At 38.6% G+C, this 20121-nt stretch overlaps 2 protein-coding genes across 3 annotated transcripts; both read left to right on the forward strand.

Annotated features, from left to right (window-relative positions):
* Positions 1 to 959: 959 nt before the first annotated feature.
* LOC146374116 (uncharacterized) lies at positions 960 to 9310 on the forward strand. Its single transcript, XM_084949742.1, has 25 exons — positions 960 to 1037; positions 1555 to 1700; positions 1842 to 1937; positions 2448 to 2519; positions 4130 to 4232; positions 4585 to 4625; positions 4949 to 5032; positions 5195 to 5275; positions 5370 to 5456; positions 5558 to 5644; positions 5756 to 5866; positions 5973 to 6077; positions 6179 to 6292; positions 6455 to 6544; positions 6745 to 6781; positions 6885 to 6925; positions 7343 to 7385; positions 7474 to 7571; positions 7682 to 7789; positions 7868 to 7924; positions 8044 to 8088; positions 8187 to 8306; positions 8414 to 8515; positions 8617 to 8700; positions 8888 to 9310. The coding sequence occupies exons 1-25, from the start codon at positions 974 to 976 to the stop codon at positions 9185 to 9187; spliced, it is 2316 nt and encodes a 771-aa protein (XP_084805868.1). The 5' UTR covers positions 960 to 973; the 3' UTR covers positions 9188 to 9310.
* A 2629-nt stretch (positions 9311 to 11939) lies between these two features.
* LOC146374117 (uncharacterized) lies at positions 11940 to 14064 on the forward strand. Of its 2 annotated transcripts, none has more exons than XM_084949721.1 (4): positions 11940 to 12064; positions 12201 to 12292; positions 12482 to 12709; positions 13751 to 14064. In XM_084949721.1, exons 1-4 carry the CDS (start codon positions 12043 to 12045, stop codon positions 13754 to 13756), a joined length of 348 nt encoding a protein of 115 aa, XP_084805847.1. In that variant the 5' UTR covers positions 11940 to 12042; the 3' UTR covers positions 13757 to 14064. The 2 variants fall into 2 exon arrangements, with proteins under 2 accessions (XP_084805847.1, XP_084805848.1); XM_084949722.1 differs by having other exon boundaries at positions 11940 to 12030; positions 12130 to 12292.
* Positions 14065 to 20121: the final 6057 nt, after the last annotated feature.

A 20121-nucleotide genomic window follows, 5' to 3' on the forward strand; every position in this document is an offset into this window, starting at 1 on the left:
TACAAGGACTGGACTGAAAATGGGTGGGAAAAAACCTTTGAAAGACTTTCGGAAAGCACTATTGCATTTTACTGCATTCTAGCATTTGGCAAAACTTTTAATGGGGCAAATTGCATTTGGACTCATGGTTTTAGTTTTTCTAAGCATTTAAACATCTTCAGAATGCACTTTGTTGCACTTTAATAAATTTTAATAACACAAATCCTTCCTTTTTAAATAATATTTCTCAGTTTATTCTTATTTTTCTCACTCCAGATCAAAAAGATTGTATGTGGCCCAGGAACACCCCTGCTTAGCAGAATGTTGTGGTTTTAAGTAAACCATGATCCTCCACTAGGAGGCGACATAGCAGCAACATGATTAAATCACTTCTCTCTCTCTTTCTATTTTTGCCTTTAATGCTCCACATTAAAGGCAAAGAGCTTTATTCCCCTAAACCTATTCCTACATTTTGGAATCATGGATAGTTAAATTTTTTTTTTTTTGAGAATTCCCTGCTTTGACCTGCTAGAGCAATGGCAATCCTTCTCCTTCTGCAACACTTTCCAAATTTTTTAATTCATGCAGATAATGCACACAGGCTACATTCCAGTCACTAGCACCACCTGTTTGCACAGGTAAACCAGCCTTTCAAGCTATGTAAGTCTCATAACGCAAACAGATGGTGACAGTCAAATACAATGCATGTAAGCAGCTTTCTGAATAAGACTGAGGCAAATAAATACAATTTAGAGAATTAGATCAGATAATCAGCTATCCTCTTAAAAGACAACCGTGTACTTTTCGTGGTGAAAAATACGTAGTGGGTACAATAAAAGATAACAGTCAGAACTGATTGGTGACTTTCTTTTATAGCGACCTTTATTTTGAAACTGATGTGGGGAAGTTTCTGCTTTTGGCCCTCCCTGTTTCTCCACCCCAGGGCTCCACACACCCACACCTTGTTATAAATGTGATCAGGTGGCTTTGTCAGATGAGACCTGGACTCCTGGACAGAGGAGAGAACTGGACCGAAATGGAGTCCACCCTCCTCAAAGGTTTGCTATTTGTTAACTGGCTTGTTTCTTTTTTTTCTTTCACAGTTTGAAAAGTGTGGATTAAATGTATTTATTTTTGGATAATGCCTTTTTAAATGTGCAGAATAACCGCTGCAGGGAGATTGCAGCTGATGCACTCCTACCGCTTCATATTTGTAGACAGCAGGCTCTTTTTAAACCTTCCTTCTGCTGTCAGGGGTGTGGCACTTCCCCAAATTGTTAATTATTAGAGTATTCACTGATTTATAGCCAACTATAAAGTATATGCAGGCACAGTTTTAGTGTTGATGACTGATTTTTAATTTCTTTGTTTTAACCTGGCTGTCCTGGCTGGCATATGATGCTGTCATATGTGTTTTTTATTTATTTTAATATTTTATTAAAAGTGCATGTTAAAAATAGGCTGATAAGACAGATGTTTGTATATACAGATTACTCATTAGTTGAGCGTTCAGAAAAATTGATGTCTTTCAGGCAGATATTTGTAACACTGCTCACCTGAATTGTTTAACTGCAGGTGGAGGAGACACTGCAGGTGTCCAGCCTGCAGCGGTGCCCTCTGGTGGTTTGCAGCCCCCGGCTGAAGTAGAAGGGCCTGCGGAGCTGGCCAAGACGCAGGGAGACAAGACTCAGATCGGGAAACCTGCAGGAACAGGAGATGAGGTGAGCAGGAGAAACAAAGCACACACGTTGTGACTTCTCCATTATCTAATGATAGTGAAGCAATTAAAGCAGCTCTGTTCACAGGCTCAATTTCCCCACTGAAGATAACACATCTACTTTCTCCTCTCTTGTGTTTACCAGGAGATGTATTCACTTGACAGCTCTCCAGACAGCGAAGATGAGGGTATCAGCAAGAAAGAAAAGAAGAAAAAGAAGGTGAAAAAGAAGAAGAAGAAAGTAAGTGTGACAGAGTTCAGTAAAGTGAACTGCCGATGAAAACGGTATTGATTGTATTTGGAATTTTTTGTTTGTAAATATTTTCTGGTATCTGCTAAGTTAACTCAGCAGTTTTCTTAAGGATTTGTCCTGACGGGAGCACATGTGGTGCTGAAATCATGAGTTACAGCTTCTTATAGAGGAGTGGAGTACAGTCAAACAGGAGAGAATCGTTTGTTCCATGTGTGGCTCAACTGTTGCTTTTTGCACAAGTGGTTAATGACAAAGCAGGGATAGGTGTGTGCATGTGTGCTTGTTTGTGGAGTTTTCCTTTATGTGTGTTGCCAAGTGCCTGAAGGGCCTCTCCCATATGCAGTCACAGACACAACTTGCCCTCATATGACAGAAACTCACTGGGGCGTGTTGGCCATGGCTCATTCCTTCTCATGTATCGTTTCATAAACAAAAGATGGTTTACATAAACTTCTGTACGTAAAATTAAGCACTAATATTCTCCTTCTTTCTTAAAAGAGCTCCAGCTCCTCCTCCTCATCTTCTTCATCTTCATCTTCCTCCAGTAGCTCCTCAGACAGTGATAGTGAGGTAAGTTGCAGATTGGCATGTGCTGATCAGGGTTTCAAGAGGAAAATTATTTGTTCAACAAAAATCTAAATAAATGCGAGCTTCACATGTGGAGCCATGGAAGAAAAACACTTTTCGAACAGCCACTTCAACTTTCAGGCCGAATGCCTCGTGTTATTTCCAACCACTATTTGATATGGAGGTCACAGTTTGTCACACACCACCTGTAACACTGGGGCATTTTTAACTAGTCAGTGTGAGCAAAAGTGTGCACCAAAATGTTGCTGATGCATCCGTGCAGAGCACTTTGTGTTTATTGGTAAATTGTAGTTTTGCTGATAAAGTGACAAAGCAGTTTTACCCGCACACCCACATGCATGACACACACATTTACACCTAACCACAGATCCTGTGATGGGTCTTTGAGAGCCTTTTTTAAAAGCTCCTGCTAAGGTCGGGCATCCAAAAGAGTTTTGTGAGGGCTGTCCAGAGCGCTTTTGTTCTCAGTATGTTGACACATGAGACACAAAGTCAAACACAACAGCAGACCCTCGACAGAAGTAAGTTGTAATGATTGATGGCTGATCTAGAGGCTTCAATTCTAATGTAATAAATCTGAATAAGTGTGTAATTTCTGTGATCATGTGACTGGTCTGTTTTCATTAGAATTTTCACCTTTATTAATAGATTCTGGTTTTAGGAGAAGCCAGGGTTTTCTTGCTCACATGTAGCTTCTGTATGTGCTTATTACCAAGTAGAAAAACATGACTCCCTTGCAGCTCCTTGCCTGCTCTAAACTGTCATTTACCAAGTGCTGCCAGTACATGACTTAGTCATGACAACATTGCTTGCAGTCATTAATTCTAGCCATCTTGATATTTGCTTAGGAATGTGAATACCCTTCCAAACACTTAGAGAGTTTTGCAGTTTTGTTTATGTAAATCCTTCTGAAAAGCAGCTATACAAAGTCCTTGGCTGGAAGCACAATTTCAAATCGGCTCACATGGGATTGATTGTCCCGTTTAATAATGTATCTGCCTCAGGTGAGGATACTGTCTAAAAATGCTGTCTGTTCAGTGAATATTTAGGGTGGACTGAATCTAAAAACTGCATTTTTATCCTGTCTCTCAGCAAACTAATAGATAAGCACGCCAGTCTTCTCCCTGCTCTTGTCAATTTCAGCTCTTAAAATAACTCAAGGAGCACACAATGACTCACAATTCCAGTTTTGTCTAGTTTTCCAATTTTGGAACTTTTAGATGACTGCAGTCATATGATGACATGATGTGGGTGTAAAGTCTGGAGACTCAGGAAAAGCCAGTTATTTTGCTATTGCATGATTTTAAGATAAAAAGACAAAGGTCAAAGACACAAAGGATAAATGTTTCAAAGCAACAACCAGGGTCACCTCTGATAGGACTTAACAACTGATGAACTTTATTGTGACTTTATTTAACTTACTGAAGTAGAAGGTCTCAAAAATAAGTATACAGAGCAGCAGAAATGATTTCTCAACAGGCGATAGACTTTAATGTCCTGATCTGAAATGACAAACTATGTGAGAGGAACACGCCCATTAACAATGATATCTTTTGGATCTCATCCAGCTACTGTTCAATGTTTCCTGGCAGGATGAAAAGAAGAAGAAGAAGAAGAAAAAGGAGAAGGAAAAGAAGAAGAAAAAAGACAAGGAGAAAGAGTATATCCACGACAGTGTCGTCGTATCTCAGGCTGGTAGGTGATCTACGCTATTTCACGATGACAGTTTGTTCTTGATTTCTGCTTTGCAGCGTCCCCTTGATGAGCATGAAATTTCAATTAAATCAAACGGCTAGTTTGTTTAATTTGCCGTTCACAAACAGATACTGAACATTCATTGGGTTATCGTGGAGTAGTGCTGAGGTCAGCTCACAAAGCCAGAATGGGGGCTGTGTCTAGATCCCCTTTATAACAACATGTCCTTAACCATCCTGCAACCCCACATTCTGTGATCATAGTAGACCAGCTGTTTACATAACAATATGTCTTTTTGTTTCCAGAATGATTAAACTAATGCATTGCATTTTGTTGCATTCAATCTTACCAGGTTCCAATGGCCAAATAAAACATGCAGATGATCTTGGTCAGGTGAGAAACAACTCAAGTCTGTAATTTTATACATGCATTACTAAAGAGGTCGATGCTCCAGTAACACCTGTGGTATAAAGAACAGCTTTATTAATTGACCAACACGTTTTTTCATCAGGATTTCATCAGATTCATGAGAAATGTATTGCATACCATAATTTACATGCCGTACATGTTTAGCAGAGAAAAAAATTCTTAATTTGAATCAATCATATAGGTCCTGTGTACCGATCCACCATTCCACTCAGTTGTGTGAAAAACAGAGCACAATACATCAAAACATTCCAAACTTATCACTGTAATTTTTTTTTTATTTGTCTCAGGATTTTAGCTCATCAGATGACGAGGATGACAAGAAGAAGGAAAAGAAGAAGAAGGAAAAGAAGAAGAAGGAAAAGAAGAAGAAAGTGGGTTTAATTTCCCCTCCAAAACTGGCAAATTTTACGACGACTAATTGTTTAATAAGACTATCAAATTTCAACATTCCATAAATGACAAATGACAGAGACAAAGGATAAATATATGGTAGACTATGTTAATGAATATGTATTATACGTCCTCTGTCCTAGGAATCTTCTTCCTCATCATCTGATAGTTCATCATCTGACAGTGAGGACGAAAAGAAGAAGAAGAAGAAAAAGAAGAAGAAGGTGTGAAACTCACCATTGTCACCACATGTATGTAACTCTGAGGAAAAAGACAGAGAATGATTTATACTTAATACTTTTTATTCCTTTCTCACAGCAATCCAGCTCTTCTTCAGATAGCTCTTCTTCATCTTCTGACAGTGAAGATGACAAGAAGAAGAAGAAGAAAAAGAAGAAGAAGAAGGTATGAACATCACTATGATGTGTCTGTCTGCCTGATGTGTCTGTGTTAATGTGCAGACAGAAATAGATTTTATGTGAATACTTTTTATTCCTTTCTCACAGGACTCCAGCTCCTCTTCTTCTGATAGCGAGGATGACAAGAAGAAAAAGAAGAAGAAAAAAGACAAGAAGAAGAAGAAAAAGAAGAAGGTATTCCCCGTGTTTCTTAATTTTCAAGTGAATAATGTATTTTACTTCTGTGTTAAAACTCATTTATTAATGAGATTTTTGTGTGTTAACTATATTTTTTTCCTTTCACAGGACTCCAGCTCCTCGTCTTCTGATAGCTCTTCTTCTTCATCCTCTTCTGACAGTGAAGACGACAAGATGAAAAAGAAGAAGAAAAAGGACAAGAAAAAGAAAAAGAAGAAGGTATTGTCCAAGCGTCTTAATTTTCAAGTGACTAATCTTTCTATTTCACTTGTGTTTAAAAGTTCATTAAGACTTTTTTGTTTTAAATACATTTGTTTTTCCACAGGACTCCAGCTCAGATAGCTCCTCTTCTTCATCTTCTTCTGACAGCGAGGATGACAAGAAGAAAAAGAAGAAGAAGAAAAAGGACAAGAAGAAGAAAAAGAAGAAGGTAATGCCTGAGGTTCTTAATTTTCAACTGACTAATTTCTCTATTTCTGTATCACAGTTCATTGATGATATTTTGTTTTAAATATATTCATTTTTCCACAGGACTGCAGCTCAAATAGCTCCTCTTCCTCTTCTTCTGATAGTGAGGATGAGAAGAAGAAAAAGAAGAAGAAGAAAAAGGACAAGAAGAAGAAGAAAAAGAAGGACAAGAAAAAGGTAAAACAGATGTGGATGTTTGTTGTCCTCTTACATTCATATGACGTTACAAAATATACAGTCAGTATCCAGGCATGAACAATGAAGAAGAAACCTTACCATAGGGGTTTCATTTCTTTATTTAAACAACAAGATGAATGATGTTTCTTTTCCTTAATACAGGATTCCAGCTCTTCATCTTCATCCTCATCTTCTGACAGTGACAAGGAGAAAAAGAAAAAGGACAAGAAGAAGGAGGACGATGAGAAAAAAGTAAAGTAACTTGTGTTTGTGTTTAATAAAAGCATCAGTCCTGTTGCTCTGTGGTAACCCGCCCACAGTGAACACATTTGCCCTCTCACTGGCTTTTCACTATCAGGAAATGATTCCTAACAGCTTTTATCATTTTGAAAGTTTATGAAGTTTATTTTTTTAGCTTAACTGTGTGCGTGTGCTTCTGTGTCTTCTTTCAGGATGAAGAGCAGAGTGATATTGTTCTGTCAGCAGCAGGTGAGTGTTTTCTACTTGCTCTTGTGCACAGTGATATAAATCATAGTAGCCAAACATTTACATTATGTTGATCCTTTTTGTTGTCTTTTCTCCATTTTTGTAGGGGGTGTGATTCCAGGACCAGATGAAAAGGTTCCTGGCAAGGTGAAATATTTGCTCACGCATACTTTTCACACTACACCTGCATGCACAAACTCAATACGTGCAAACAAAAGAGCGACGGCTCCTGGCTCTAAAAAAATGAAGCCGATGCAAACTTATTCTCGATAATTTTTCTCGGTTGCCAGTTTCAGGTTTAAGTAAGGACTGCATGATGTTCCTTTTATATATTATGATTGCCCTGTTGGACTCAGAAAAGAGCTCTGGAGTTTGCTGCTTCATTGAAAAGATGATTCCACAGGAGTTTTCAGTGTCCTTGGTTTCTCCCCATGTTGAGAAAAATTAAATGTTTACAGCCTACAAACAGGAGTGGTCACATCATGGTGACCACATCCTGGTTTTATATAGAAAGGCATGACAGGAAGAAAAAAATATAATAGTTACTTTCCTTTCTCATGACAGCTTCAAACTTCAGACGATTGCAAAGTCTCCTCTACATTGGCTGGTATGTATGCCTCTCTAGCTCTTACATAGATCAAATAGCATTGATGGCATTGGCAATGGTATTGATGGCAATGATGTTTCCTGTCTAGTGGGGGGAGTAGAGGCAGTACCTGAGGATGGCAACCTGAGTGATGATGAAGGAGGAGGGGAAGAGAAGGACAAAAAGAAGAAAATGAAAAAGAAAAAGGTAAAAGATTGTCAGCTACCCATATAGAACTCTAATAACAGTACTACTACTACTAATAATATATACTAATAATAATAAATTAAACTTGTAATTGTTCAACTCTTTTACAGGATTCCAGCTCCTCTTCTTCTTCTTCCTCTGATAGTGAAGATGAAAAGAAGAAAAAGAAGAAGAAGCAGAAGAAGAAGAAGAAGAAGAAGAAGAAGAAGAAGAAGAAGGTGGTTAGAAAAAGTCTAAATATATATTTTACAGAAAATCGTGTATTTCTGTTACTGACTGACTGATGCACTTTCTAGGATTCTAGCTCTTCTGATGATAGCTCCTCTTCTTCCTCCGATAGTGATGATGACAAGGTGAGAAGAACATCTACAAATATTGCCATTTTCGTCTTTGCAAATACATTTGCCGCACTCAAAATTATGAAAGATAGAAGATTGCACAATTTAAATTGAGTCTTCTTTTTCATTTTTAGAAGAAGAAGAAGAAGGACAAGAAGAAGAAGAAGAAGAAAAAGAAGGTGCGGGGCCATCCACTTTAAGGTTTTAGGTTGACTTTATTTATTTATAAGCTACTGTAATTCCTCTAAATGATATATGTTCCTTGTTTTTTGTCCAGGATTCTTCTTCTTCATCAAGCTCCTCAAGCGATTCTTCTAGTGATGATGATAAGAAGAAAAAGAAGAAGAAGAAGAAGAAGAAGGATATGAAGAAAAAGAAGAAGAAAGACAAGAAAAAGGTAAAGAAGAGTGGACTCACGGCCTCCTCCTCCTTTGTATATTTTCAAAACTCTGGTTCCTATCCGTCTTATGATTGTGTAACCTCACTATCATATTTACATCCCAGGATTCCAGTTCCTCTTCGGGTTCTTCTTCCAGCAGTGATGATGACAAGAAGAAGAAAAAGAAGAAGAAGAAGAAAGACAAGAAGAAGAAAGACAAAAAGAAGGTAGTTCTATTCTGTGTGATGGAAAAAAAAAATGTGTCTCTGCTCATTTTGGTAATCATGTTTGTGAGTTGATGAGTTTCTTACCCTTCCTCTCTGAGCAGGACTCAAGCTCCAGTTCAGACTCCTCTGGTAGTGACAGCGACAAGGAAAATAAAAAGGAGGAGAGTGAGAAAAGGGAGGAACAGGTAAAATGATCTGTAACATGCTAATATCATCAGATTATATGAAAGAAAAATAATAATAAAATAATAATTTTAGTGTTATTCTTTTTTACCGAAGTTTTGGCTCCTCGGGAAGTGAAATCAATAGAAACAACAAAAAAAGCTTTTAATCTAAAAATGTTCAAAATGGATTGTTAATGTTCATTTCCAGGACCACCTTGATGGTGAGCAAAGCAGCCACCCTAAAACCAGCATTTCAGCCTCAGGTGGTGGACCTTCTGCCAGCTCCAAGCCAAGTGATACTCCCAATGTGTCTCTTACATCTCCTGCCTTGAAGCTGCATCCTGTGAGTTCTTCAGCTGCCACCAAGCCATCCCTTGTAATCAAACGTCCCAGCTACATGGAGAGCCTGATGGGCACCCCGAAGAAGACTGGAGACAGCACGACACACTCCACTAGTCACCTCACCTCAAAGGATCTGCTGTCAGGGCCCAGACCTTACCAATATTAAGATGTCATAGATCTTAGTTATCAGCCAAAATCTGTCAATGGAAATGTCAATTTATGATCACAACAGGTTAAAGGTTTGAGAAATAAAAGAGCATAAATTCATGTTTGTGGTTTGTGTTTGCTGTTATTATTACTAGGTGGTGCATCAGCACTTTCTACTAGAGGCTGCTTTCATTATAAGCAGTAAATTCTATATCTACAGTTAATTACAATGTAAATATTTTATACATGTAACTACTCTAAACTACTGTCAGGAAATACAAATTATAAAAGATAAAAGGAGTTGCTTTATTCTTTAGCAACTCCACTCAATTTCTGAACCACAATTGATCACCTCTTCTACCCATTGACATAGAAGGCGGGATGCACTGCACTGATTACTAGGTTGAGCATATGGTTTTAAATGTGTGTTGTACTGTGTCATTTTTGGACCCATGTGGACCATGTGCCCCAGTAATTATGGTTGCCCGAATTTATGTAACAGTGGGACACAGTTGTGACACGCGCAGGTGTTCCCCCAGACCCAATGGCTTTTGCTGCTGCATGGAGTTAAGAGCAAGGCAGCACAAGCCATATGTCTTTCAGAAAGCAACAGTGCCATTGTCACACAGTATTTGAGATTCCAATATGTATGTGTATCTATACATGGAATTAACCTCAAATAAATTAAATGAAAGCCTGTATATATTGAATTAAAACTCAAATATAGTGAATGAATAAATCGAATGAATCCTGAATATATAGAAAGAAAGTCTGAATATATTGCATAACATTTATGTTACAGAAGCTCTGGTGCCATCTTCTGTTTTAGATGTGTAATATTATAGCATGTGACATAACTACAGGTCATGGAAATCACTGCACAGGCTCAGGACCACTTCCAGAAATCATTGTCTGTGAGCACAGTTCACTGTGCCATCCACAATTGCAGGTTAAAGCTCTATCATCCAAAGAAGAAGACATATATGAACATGATCTACCTCTTCTTTAAAAGATCATGGAAGAGTTGAAAACTATTCTGTAGTCAGAATAATCCAAATTTTTAAGTCATTTTAAAAAAAATGGACACTGTTGCATCCTTGAAATAAAGAGGAGAGGGACTATCCGGCTTGTTATCACGACTCAGTTCACTGCTACACAGCGGTAAAAATGACCCTGTCCCAACCTTTTTGAGATGTGGTGATGCCATCAAATTTCAAACGGGCTGATATTTTCTTTAAAATGGTGAATTATTTTATTTCAAACATTTGAAATGTTTTTTATGGTATATTTCATGAGATTTACAAATCACTGCATTCTGTTTTTATTTATATTTAAACAATGTTATTTAGAATTGGCCTTGTTGATATGGGCCAACCTGACTGGAACAGTGTTTGTGTGCGTTTACTGCTGTCAAATATCAAAATGGGCCAGGACACAGGTGCAAGCAATCACATGCTGGTGAAAACAATCAGGGAAATCCAGGTGAGACAGACAGGAAGTAAAAGAAAAGTAAAAACAGGAAGTAACGCAAAGTAAAACTCACGATAAAATAAAGAACAAGACAGAGAGCCATTCGAAGACAAAGACATAAAACAAAAGGAAAACATAGAGGGATCACAAAGATCTAAAAAGGAGGAATAAGAACCTCAAAAAAATACTAGAAACCACCAGTGCTACCTCTCAGCCTCCCAGTAGACACATTCACATTTCAATTAGAAAATTGCGTTGTTCTCAAGTTTTTTTTATTCACAAGATGCATAAACTTAGGTGTCCACACCAACCGCCCTCATATCAAACTTTTACTGCTGCAAGGTAATAAAAACCAGAGCTAAATAAAGTCCAAGAATTCACAAGTGCTTAAACAGTAAGTCATAAACAGGCATCCACAGCCTCATGAAAAGTAAACAACAACTCTGAAGACTAGGGTAAGGATGAATTTATGAGCCCCCCAAAACACAGAATCACACACACGCACACACGCGCACGCACACACACACACGCACAAAACAAACAAACAAAAAAACCCAAACAAACAAAGAAACTATGGAGATGTCTGTGAAGGTTCTCAGTCATCCAGGTCATCGTGGAGATGGAAAGAAAAGCGTCTAGACAAGTTTCACCTCTCATCCGAGAAGCTTCTTCAATTCTAAGAGCCCATAGGGCTTCAAATCTGAGACTCTCCCCCAATTGCTCTTAGAACTGAAGAAGCTTCTCGGATGAGAGGTGAAATATTTTCAAGGAAGCTTAAAGAAGTCCAGACACTTTTCTTTCCAAGCTCCTTAGAAAACTAAGGAGATCTAGTAAAGGCTGTAACAACCGGAAATTAAACCAAACCAGCAATCTTACACTTTCAACAGTAGAAAGCATACTGTGTTCACAAGAATCCTAAACACTGGAACCATGTCAGAAAGCACCCATGTGGCTTGCTGTGCTTAAACACAGCTGGTGTTTTACCCCACATAAATTAAACGGAGCTTCTTCTTAGATCCTCTGTCGAAAAACAGAGAAACAAGGTATATTACACATCCATCTATCCAATTCATTTTCTTCCGCTTATCAGGTTCATGGTCAGGATGGTAGGAGGGCTGGAGCTTATCGCAGCTGATGTGGGAGAAGCAAGTGGACGGTGGACAGGCCAGCGAGCAAGGTTATGTATCAAATACGCATAAATAAGAAATATAACACTACCTCACAACGTCTCCCACTCGCCTCACCGCAAGAACGAACTGCGTTTGCGGGGCGTGGTGCGGTGTTGATCACGTGACTTAGGTGCGGTCGGTCACTCCAGATTTCCTGAAAAGTAGTAGCAGCGAGAGCTCGCTGACAGAGTCTGTTTCGGAATCGGAGAGAAGAGGCGCATAAGTAATAGTCACAATGAGTTTCGATCTGTCAGATGGTAAAAATCTATCGTAGCTTTATGTGACTTGTTTTTCTTTAGCTGCACTCTTCTGTTGTTCGCAGGTTTTGCGCTCCATATTGCGATATGTGGACACACGATCCTTAAAACCCTGACCCATCTTTGTCATTGGCAGCTGCGGGTAAGGACGAGGAGATGATAAAGAAGGAGGAAGCACAGAAAGATGAACTCAATTTGCCCTGGGGCAAGAACAAAGATAAGGACAAGGTAAGACTTTTAATTCGCTTTCCAGAACAAAATGTGCGCTACGGATGGGAGTTGCATAAACACGGTGACGAGAATTGACATCTCCTCTTGTAAACCTGTTTTTCTCGTATTTCCTTACTTTTGATTAACTACAATAATCACGACATAAAAAAACTATTTATTAATTGTAAACTTTGTATAAATTTTTAGGAAGGCAGCAAAGACAAGTCTGGAAGTAAGGACAAGGACAAGTCTGGAAGTAAGGACAAGGACAAGTCTGGAAGTAAGGACAAGGACAAGCATAAGGACAAGGACAAGCATAAGGATAAGGACAAGTCTCACAGCAAGGAACATGGTGAGAAGAAGAAGGAGAAAAAGAAAAAGGAGAAGAAGCATGGAGGCAAATCGGGCAATAGGTCATCTTCCAGCAGTGATGAGGTAGGTGTACCTGCACGGTTTAGTTTCAGGGATCACTTCCTCATCTCGTGATCAGGCAAAGTGGTTTTAGTTGATTTTTATTATTATTGTTGTTGTTGTTGTTATTATTATTATTATTTTTTGTATTTATTATTAGTATTTTGTAGCCAAAGTTGTTATAGTTTTCGTATTTTTCTAATTAGTTTTTATTTTGATTTCCTTTTGTATTTAATTCGGTTTAGTTGAAGTTATTTTCCAGGGTGGATTCTCTTGTTTTAGTGTAGTTTGTATTATTATTATTATTATTATTATTATTATTATTATTATTATTATTGGAAGGAATGTATTTGGGACAGTAGGTAATTTTTTTTGTGATTCACCTTTTTCCAAGCTCACAAAATAATTTTTTTCAAAGGTTTATTTTTAATTTTTATTTTAGTTCATTAAAGTCTTTTCTCCCCATCTAGTTTTTGTTTTTAGTTTTAGGTAAAATGACCTGGGCTGGCACAGTGAACACACACAGGCCACCTCCACATAGCTGTCAGTGCTCAGTGTGTGAACCTGTCTCTGTAGTTATAAACCTGCAGCTGAACTTGTAACAAACCTGTCACACCTCTGTTCAAATGTTATCCGCCGAATCTTTGGTTCCTATGGAACAGCCATAACCAGCCTTACCAGTACTTGCAGTTTAACGAGATGAGACACACCCAGCTCTCTTTGTGTGCTAAAGAGCTCAGACTGTGATCAGATCTGACTGACTAACCCGCAGCAGGGGAACACCTGCTCTTTCGTCTTTCAGAGGAATTCCTTTTCTCTGACTTGCACTTTTATTTTAAGAATCATGTTGCTCACATTTGTATGAAAAGACTTACACGCATATGACCCAGTGTGTTACGGAAGAGGAAACTGGTCAGATGATGTGAGAGCTGTGCCACACTTGGATCAGTCGTGACCTGATTACATTTCCCAATATTCCTGCCCTCCCCCCGGCTTTTAAAGTGTTCCTTTATAAATCATTGTTTCCTTTCAGCAGTAACGGGATTATTCCCTTTGTCATTTCAGGACTGATGCTTCTTGGGGGACCAAACTGCTCTGTTAGTCTTTTTATAATATCATCTGTCGACTAAGTGAGTGTGCCAGTTTTTCTTTTTGTCCTGCTGTTGATGTCTCAAGTACACAAAACCGATGATTCCTGGAAATTAATGTTCTGACAACAAACAGTAGGTCTGCAGGATTTACCCCCATTTTTTTTCCACTCCTGGCCTTTATGGTTTTGTTTTCACCACAAGATGGCAGTAATGTCCACATAAAGCAAAAAAAATGTGAAGATACTTTCTGTTATGAGAATGAATAAAAATACACATATTGTTGTTGTCTGTCACTGTCATTTATTTTTGTTTTGGCAAAATAAAAAAGACTTGGACTAAAGTAAATAAACCACTCGAATATTTCTTCTTAAACCGGTGACTTTTATGAATAATAGTTGGGTTTATATTTTTAAATTTGTTTTTTAAGTAAATGTTTTCTTATTTAGATGCATGTACGTATACTAAAAGAAGCAGTTTTCCTGTGAAACTGTGAATTAAAGATCATTTAAACTGGAGACTGGAGTGGAAAAAGAGATGTAAAATGTTAAGTCTTTTCTTTCCTCCTGGAAACTGGCCTCTATGTCGATGGATGGATCAGTTGAGGACAGAGTAGTCGTGCACAAGCAAGAACAAATATTTGCCATCTTAAAAAGAAAATCCCAGAAATAAATTGACCACACTTCAAAAACCTAAAAAATAGTTTGGACACTCTACATCAGAGATGTCAAACATAATGCCCAGAGGTGAGAATTGGCCCCGGAAAGACACTTAACATCAAAGTGAGCTGTGTGTGACCCATGATGTAGAAGGAGTTTCACATCCCTGCTCTAAATTATTGATAGAACTAGTGACGTGGGAAAGAAAGTGTCATACTCAGCAGGTATGACATTGGACCACCAACCTAAATTCTGCCTGGCCTGACACTGATCAGATATGTAAGAAACTTCCAGTTTAACACATTGATGTCATTGACAAACCAATTACAGGTCATCAAATACAGCAATTACAACATTCTGTTCAGTGCTATTTATGTAGCATCAAATCACAACAACAGTCACCTCAAGGCACTTTATATAGTAAGGTAAAAACCCTATGATAATGTGGTCATACAAGAAACCCATTAACAAAGAAAAAAATTTCTTAGCTGGTAAGACCGAACAAAAAAATCAGTAAATCAGCTTCAACCTGTTGAAAGATCCCAGATATTTAGAGAAATTGGCTTCAACTTTAAAGAACAAAATGACCCTGATTTAAAAAACAAAACAGAACAAAAACCTGGTCTTTGTTCTCATGTTACATCCAGAGTGGTTTCCTCTCATTACACAAAACAATAAAAATCATATGCTAAGAGTGCCCACCATGATTGCTATACAGCCAACCTCATCCCCTTCACTGTTCTGTTTCTGCACTTGTGTTTGTATCTGTGTTTAATGTGAAACTGTCATATTGTCATGCGTGTTTATCATCTTTTATTTTTTCTAACACACACAAACTATATTTGCATTTTTGTCCTACAAAAAGAAAGCCTGGAGGACTTTAAAGCAACAGCACCTCCCTGTGACATGACTGACATTAAGAAGTGAGCACATCTGAAAGATGCAGCTTGTGTCTGTGTGACTTAACTCATGAAGTTTAAACAGCCAGTAAAAGTAGGCTGTGTCCCTTTTTTGTGGTTGGGTGATGCGGACAAGCTGTGAAGCACACTTCACGTTGACAAATGATCGGAACCAGACAGGTTCATTTTTAAACTGTGCCCCACTGCTCATTTAATTTTCTTTCCCTTCACCTTGGAGATGTTTTATCATTATGACTACTTGTCGACATGCATCTGAAGACTTGACCAAGTTTACATTTAAACGTCTTGTCCGGTGACTTTTCAAAATTTTCCAAAACCGCACTAACACTTTCACTTTTTATAATTTACCAGAGACAAAAAGATCAGAGGTAGAAGTGAAGGTTTTTTAAAAGTTAAAAAATACTCCTCCATTCAGCTTGCAAAAGGACTCTGGGACTCAGTGATTGATGGAGCCAGTGGCTGATTAGAGCTTCTAATTATAAAAGGAGTACTTTTTCAGCACGATTTTGTAATCAGTCACGGCTGTGGATTCAGATTTACAATGGAGAAAGCAGCAGGAGTCGAAGAATAGTCACTGTTGAAAGATGAGAAATTTTCACAGGAAGTCATACACACAGATGACTTATTTTAGGCCAGGATTGGACTGAACCCCCTTTTCCTTCAGAATTGCCTAAATTATTTGTTTCACAGATTCAACAAGTTGCTGGAAACGTTTGGCAAGGGTTTTCGGTCCATGTCAGCATAACACGATTTGTCAGCTGCACATCAATAATGTGTGTGTCCTTTGCTTCTTTTAATGTGTGTCCTCCACACCATTACACCACCAGCCTGATCCCCACATAGCAAAATTGTTATGGGCCAGATCTGGCCCACACAATGTGCTTACACATGGCCCACATACCGCCAGTGTAGGGACTAACGCGTTATTAAGTAACGCGTTATAATAACTACGTTATTATTGTGGTAACGAGCACGGTAACTAGTTATTATGCCAAAATCAGAAACACGTTAATCGTTACTGGGATTTAGATAGGGTCGTTATCAGTGATGGGAATAACGGCGTTACAAGTAACGGCGTCACTAACGGCGTTACTTTTTTCAATAACGAGTAATCTAACTAATCACTATTCCTATCGTTACAACACCGTTACAGTTACTAACAAGAAAATGCGGTCTGTTACTATTTTTCAACAAACAGACGGTTGAAGCTTTGTTCAGCTTACGGCATCTTATATCAGTTGTACGGAAGTAGCTGTAAGTAATCTGGACGCTACAGCTTTAAGCAGCGGACGGTAATCACGATCACTGTCTAACACAGTGGTTCCCAAACTTTTTTTGCTAGGCCCCCCTTTGTTTTACAAGAAAAATGTTCGCCCCCCACGCGCACACACGCACAAACACATCCTCCAACCACACACACCCATATTTTGCTCCATTGCGGTTTATTTCACACCTCAAACATTTAGTAAACAATTAAGTAAATACAAGTAATCTGCAATAAATTACAGGTAGTAAGAAAATAAACTACTAACTCTTTTACGCTATGTGCACACGTACACGGGTATTTTTGAAAACGCACCTTTTTCTATGCGTTTGGACCTTTCTTCCACATGTAAACGGCGTTTCGAATCACTGAAAACTGAGATTTTTTTAAAACTCCTTTTTTGCGTTTATGTGTGGACGAGGAATACAGAGTTCATCATGCAATGTCAATGTGCCTTTTTTTCACGTCACGCTGTGCGCCACGTTATCGTTTACATGAGATGAATTGCAGAATGGCAGATATTCAGATTAACAGTATTTTGTCTCTATCTTCAGGTTTTAGACGCTTACATACACACGCAGTTACTGTCCCTCTATTTAGAAAGGCAGAGGCGTCATGGTGTAATTATTTTACGTGTAGTTGTTTTTTTCCTGTGTAATGATATTCAACATTGCTATCAATACATTTTTCAAAAAATGCCTCTCTGTGGAAATTGGTTTAAAAACATAAAAAACTGTTGGATGCTGTTTGTCCGGGATTTGAACCGGGGGAACAAATTGTGGCAGGATCAGCCTGATGTTATTTGTATCCTGCTGTAACTTTACTGTATAAAGAGCTAACATCTCCAAAATGTCAGGAGTAGTTAGTCATTATAAGAAGTGTTTGTGAACTAAAAATCAAGAATGTGGGATACTGTTTGTCCGTGATTTGAAGAGCCCAGCGCTGCTCCCGACGAAGGGAAAACCAATTATGCAGGGGAGACCTACCTTGGCACTTGTGCAGGTGAAGCCAAAGGGAAGATATGCTTCACCATATTTTCTAGTCTTTGGCTTAGAATGAAGTTGGTTTGGAAACATATTCAGCGATGCTTCATCTCCTGCTTTGCGTTTCTGTGGGAGCCCCATCAAAAACCTGTCCATTATGCTAGCAGTGTCCAAGCCTTGTTTTTTTTTTCCCCTTTTCATACCGCGCCCCCCCTGCAATGGCTTTGTGCCCCCCCTTGGGGGTGGGCCCCACACTTTGGGAAGGTCTGGTCTAGCACAACACCTGGAGCTAAGGGGGCAAAACAATCGCACAAGTGCTGCTGTTTGACTGAGGAAGAATAAAGTAGTCGTGGTAAGCCAATCACATGACCACTTCAAGACAAAGCAACAAGGTGATATATACCAGTTTATAAATTGTGTTGATAGGCCACGTAAAACCAGAGTCATGATAAACAATATATATGCGGCGTTTTTTCCTCAATAGTTTCGTCACGTTTACTGTCTAAGGACAGCGCAGCAAGCACTCTCTGCTTATGAGCAAAAAAACTAAACAAAAAAAATAAAAACAGGGGAAGTTTTAGGAGTGACGGCAAGAGAGAGAGAGAGAGAGAGAGCGAGTTTTGAGATGTGAGAGATTTGTGACGTTTAGCGTGTTTGGAGTGTGTAGTTAATGTGTTGTCTTGTGTAGTGTTGTGGATAGTTTTGTGTTGTGTGTCAGAACAATGAGGCGACTGCTGTCTCCAGGTAGAAACAGGAGTGATACACCTGCTGTCAGACCTGCAGGTATCAGGCTGTGATGTTCTCCTTTGTAGTGGACAGAAATGATTTTTTTTGGAGTGGCACAAATAATTTGTGTGGCATCTTATTGAATGCAGAACAGCTGATTGTTCTGTAAATAGTTTGAAATGGTTATTTAAAAAAAAAAAAATCAAGGTAAAAGGTAAATGGCTGCAAATAACTTTGTTGTTTGCAAAACTTGTGCATAGGATTTTAAAATTGACAATTTATATTTGCATTTAAAGTTATGAAATATGATTCATTAAACATGTTTGTGGTTGTTACAGTAAAAAATATTACCTTTTCTACTCTGGTTTTATGTTTTTTGTCTGATTTTAGATCAATTGTGTTAATACAGTATGTCAAAATGAAAACATAACTGTAAATTCAGACACGTGAGGTTGTGCTGAAAAGAAGGCAAAGTAAATCGTTTTTAAAGGTAAAATGTGTGTGTGTGTGTGTGTGGGGGGGGAATCAAAAGTAGTTAAAAATGGCCAATTATACCCTGGACCCCAGAGGGTTAAACGTTTTTTTTTAAAGTAACGCAATAGTTACTTTTCAAGTAATTAATTACTTTTAGAATATTGTAACTCAGTTACTAACTCAGTTACTTTTTTGAAGAAGTAACTAGTAACTATAATTAATTACTTTTTCAAAGTAACTTGTCCAACACTGGTCGATATTCGTTACTTCGTGTGGTGGCTATCGCGGAGCTTCCACAGATTCAGTAACATTAGCAAGTGGTGGAGGCCAGCAGGTGGATGAGTTAAAGGGGAGGCAGGAGGAGCAGAGACCCGAGGCGGCTGCCACGTGAACTGAACTTCAGGTAAAAAGTTATGACCTGCAGTCTATCTGGGTCAGATATAAACCAAGTTTGGGTGGAGTTTATTTTCGTTATGCTGACTTTTTCGTACTGGGTACTAGCTAGCATGACGGAGTTTCTATACAGCTGGGTGGGTGCTATGATGTTACTGATGTTGAACTTTATTTTGTTCATAAGGTTAATTATTAGAGTTGCCAGCCGTCCCCTAAAAAACGGAATCGTCTCGTATTCAGAGAAAATATTACCCGTTTTGTATTGAGGTGAAAAGGAACACAGTTTGTCCCGTACTTCAAATACAATGAAAAAGACACAAAGCTGGAGTTATTCTGTCTTTGCTACACAGCTGCCTCTCGTTCTCTCCCCTCCCTCTCCTGTTTCTACTTCAATCAGGAACCTGATCAATGATCAGCTGATCGGCTTTTCTGTCGCAAGTCCCGTCTATCTTGTTTGCTTATCGCTCACTTTGCACCAGAAAGAAGAAACCAGCAGAGGTCGCGTTAAACCAGCACAATCAGCTGTTGTTAGAATTTAGTTAATATTACTTTCTACTATCAGCTGATGTTTGCTGGAGTCACAGCTGTAAAAGCATGATATCGGTTTGGTTATCTGGTGAGAGGGAAACATGAAGATGAAACCAGGAGATGTCCTTACTGAATCATCAGAGCTGAACAGGTGATGGAGAAACAGGTTTACCTTTTAGGTGACATGAATGAGTTGAAGGGAAGTTATGAACTGTTTCTGAGAAATAACACCAGGATCCTTTTCTTACAGTTGACAGCTGGTAACTTTGCAGGGGCGGGTCTAGCAAAGTTTTGCCAGGGGGGCAGGTAGGGCATTAACAGGGAGAGGGGGGCACAAAGAAGTACTTTTCTTTCTTATTCTCATTTAAAATATCTAGCTTTTAAAAAATAATTATCTGAAT

This window comes from Perissodus microlepis, chromosome 14 (genome assembly GCF_051167445.1).
Source record: "Perissodus microlepis isolate ML-2025 ecotype Zambia chromosome 14, ASM5116744v1, whole genome shotgun sequence".
Lineage (NCBI taxonomy): Eukaryota > Metazoa > Chordata > Actinopteri > Cichliformes > Cichlidae > Perissodus > Perissodus microlepis.

Bases quoted from the DNA above. Each gene is read 5' to 3' on its own strand.
- LOC146374116 (XM_084949742.1), top strand. From the start codon at position 974: ATGAGACCTGGACTCCTGGACAGAGGAGAGAACTGGACCGAAATGGAG. The intron at 5,457-5,557 runs GTATGAACATCA...CCTTTCTCACAG, and splicing joins AGAAAAAGAAGAAGAAGAAG to GACTCCAGCTCCTCTTCTTC. The intron at 6,293-6,454 runs GTAAAACAGATG...TCCTTAATACAG, and splicing joins AAAAGAAGGACAAGAAAAAG to GATTCCAGCTCTTCATCTTC.
- LOC146374117 (XM_084949721.1), top strand. From the start codon at position 12,043: ATGAGTTTCGATCTGTCAGATG. The intron at 12,065-12,200 runs GTAAAAATCTAT...TGTCATTGGCAG, and splicing joins GAGTTTCGATCTGTCAGATG to CTGCGGGTAAGGACGAGGAG. The intron at 12,293-12,481 runs GTAAGACTTTTA...ATAAATTTTTAG, and splicing joins AGAACAAAGATAAGGACAAG to GAAGGCAGCAAAGACAAGTC.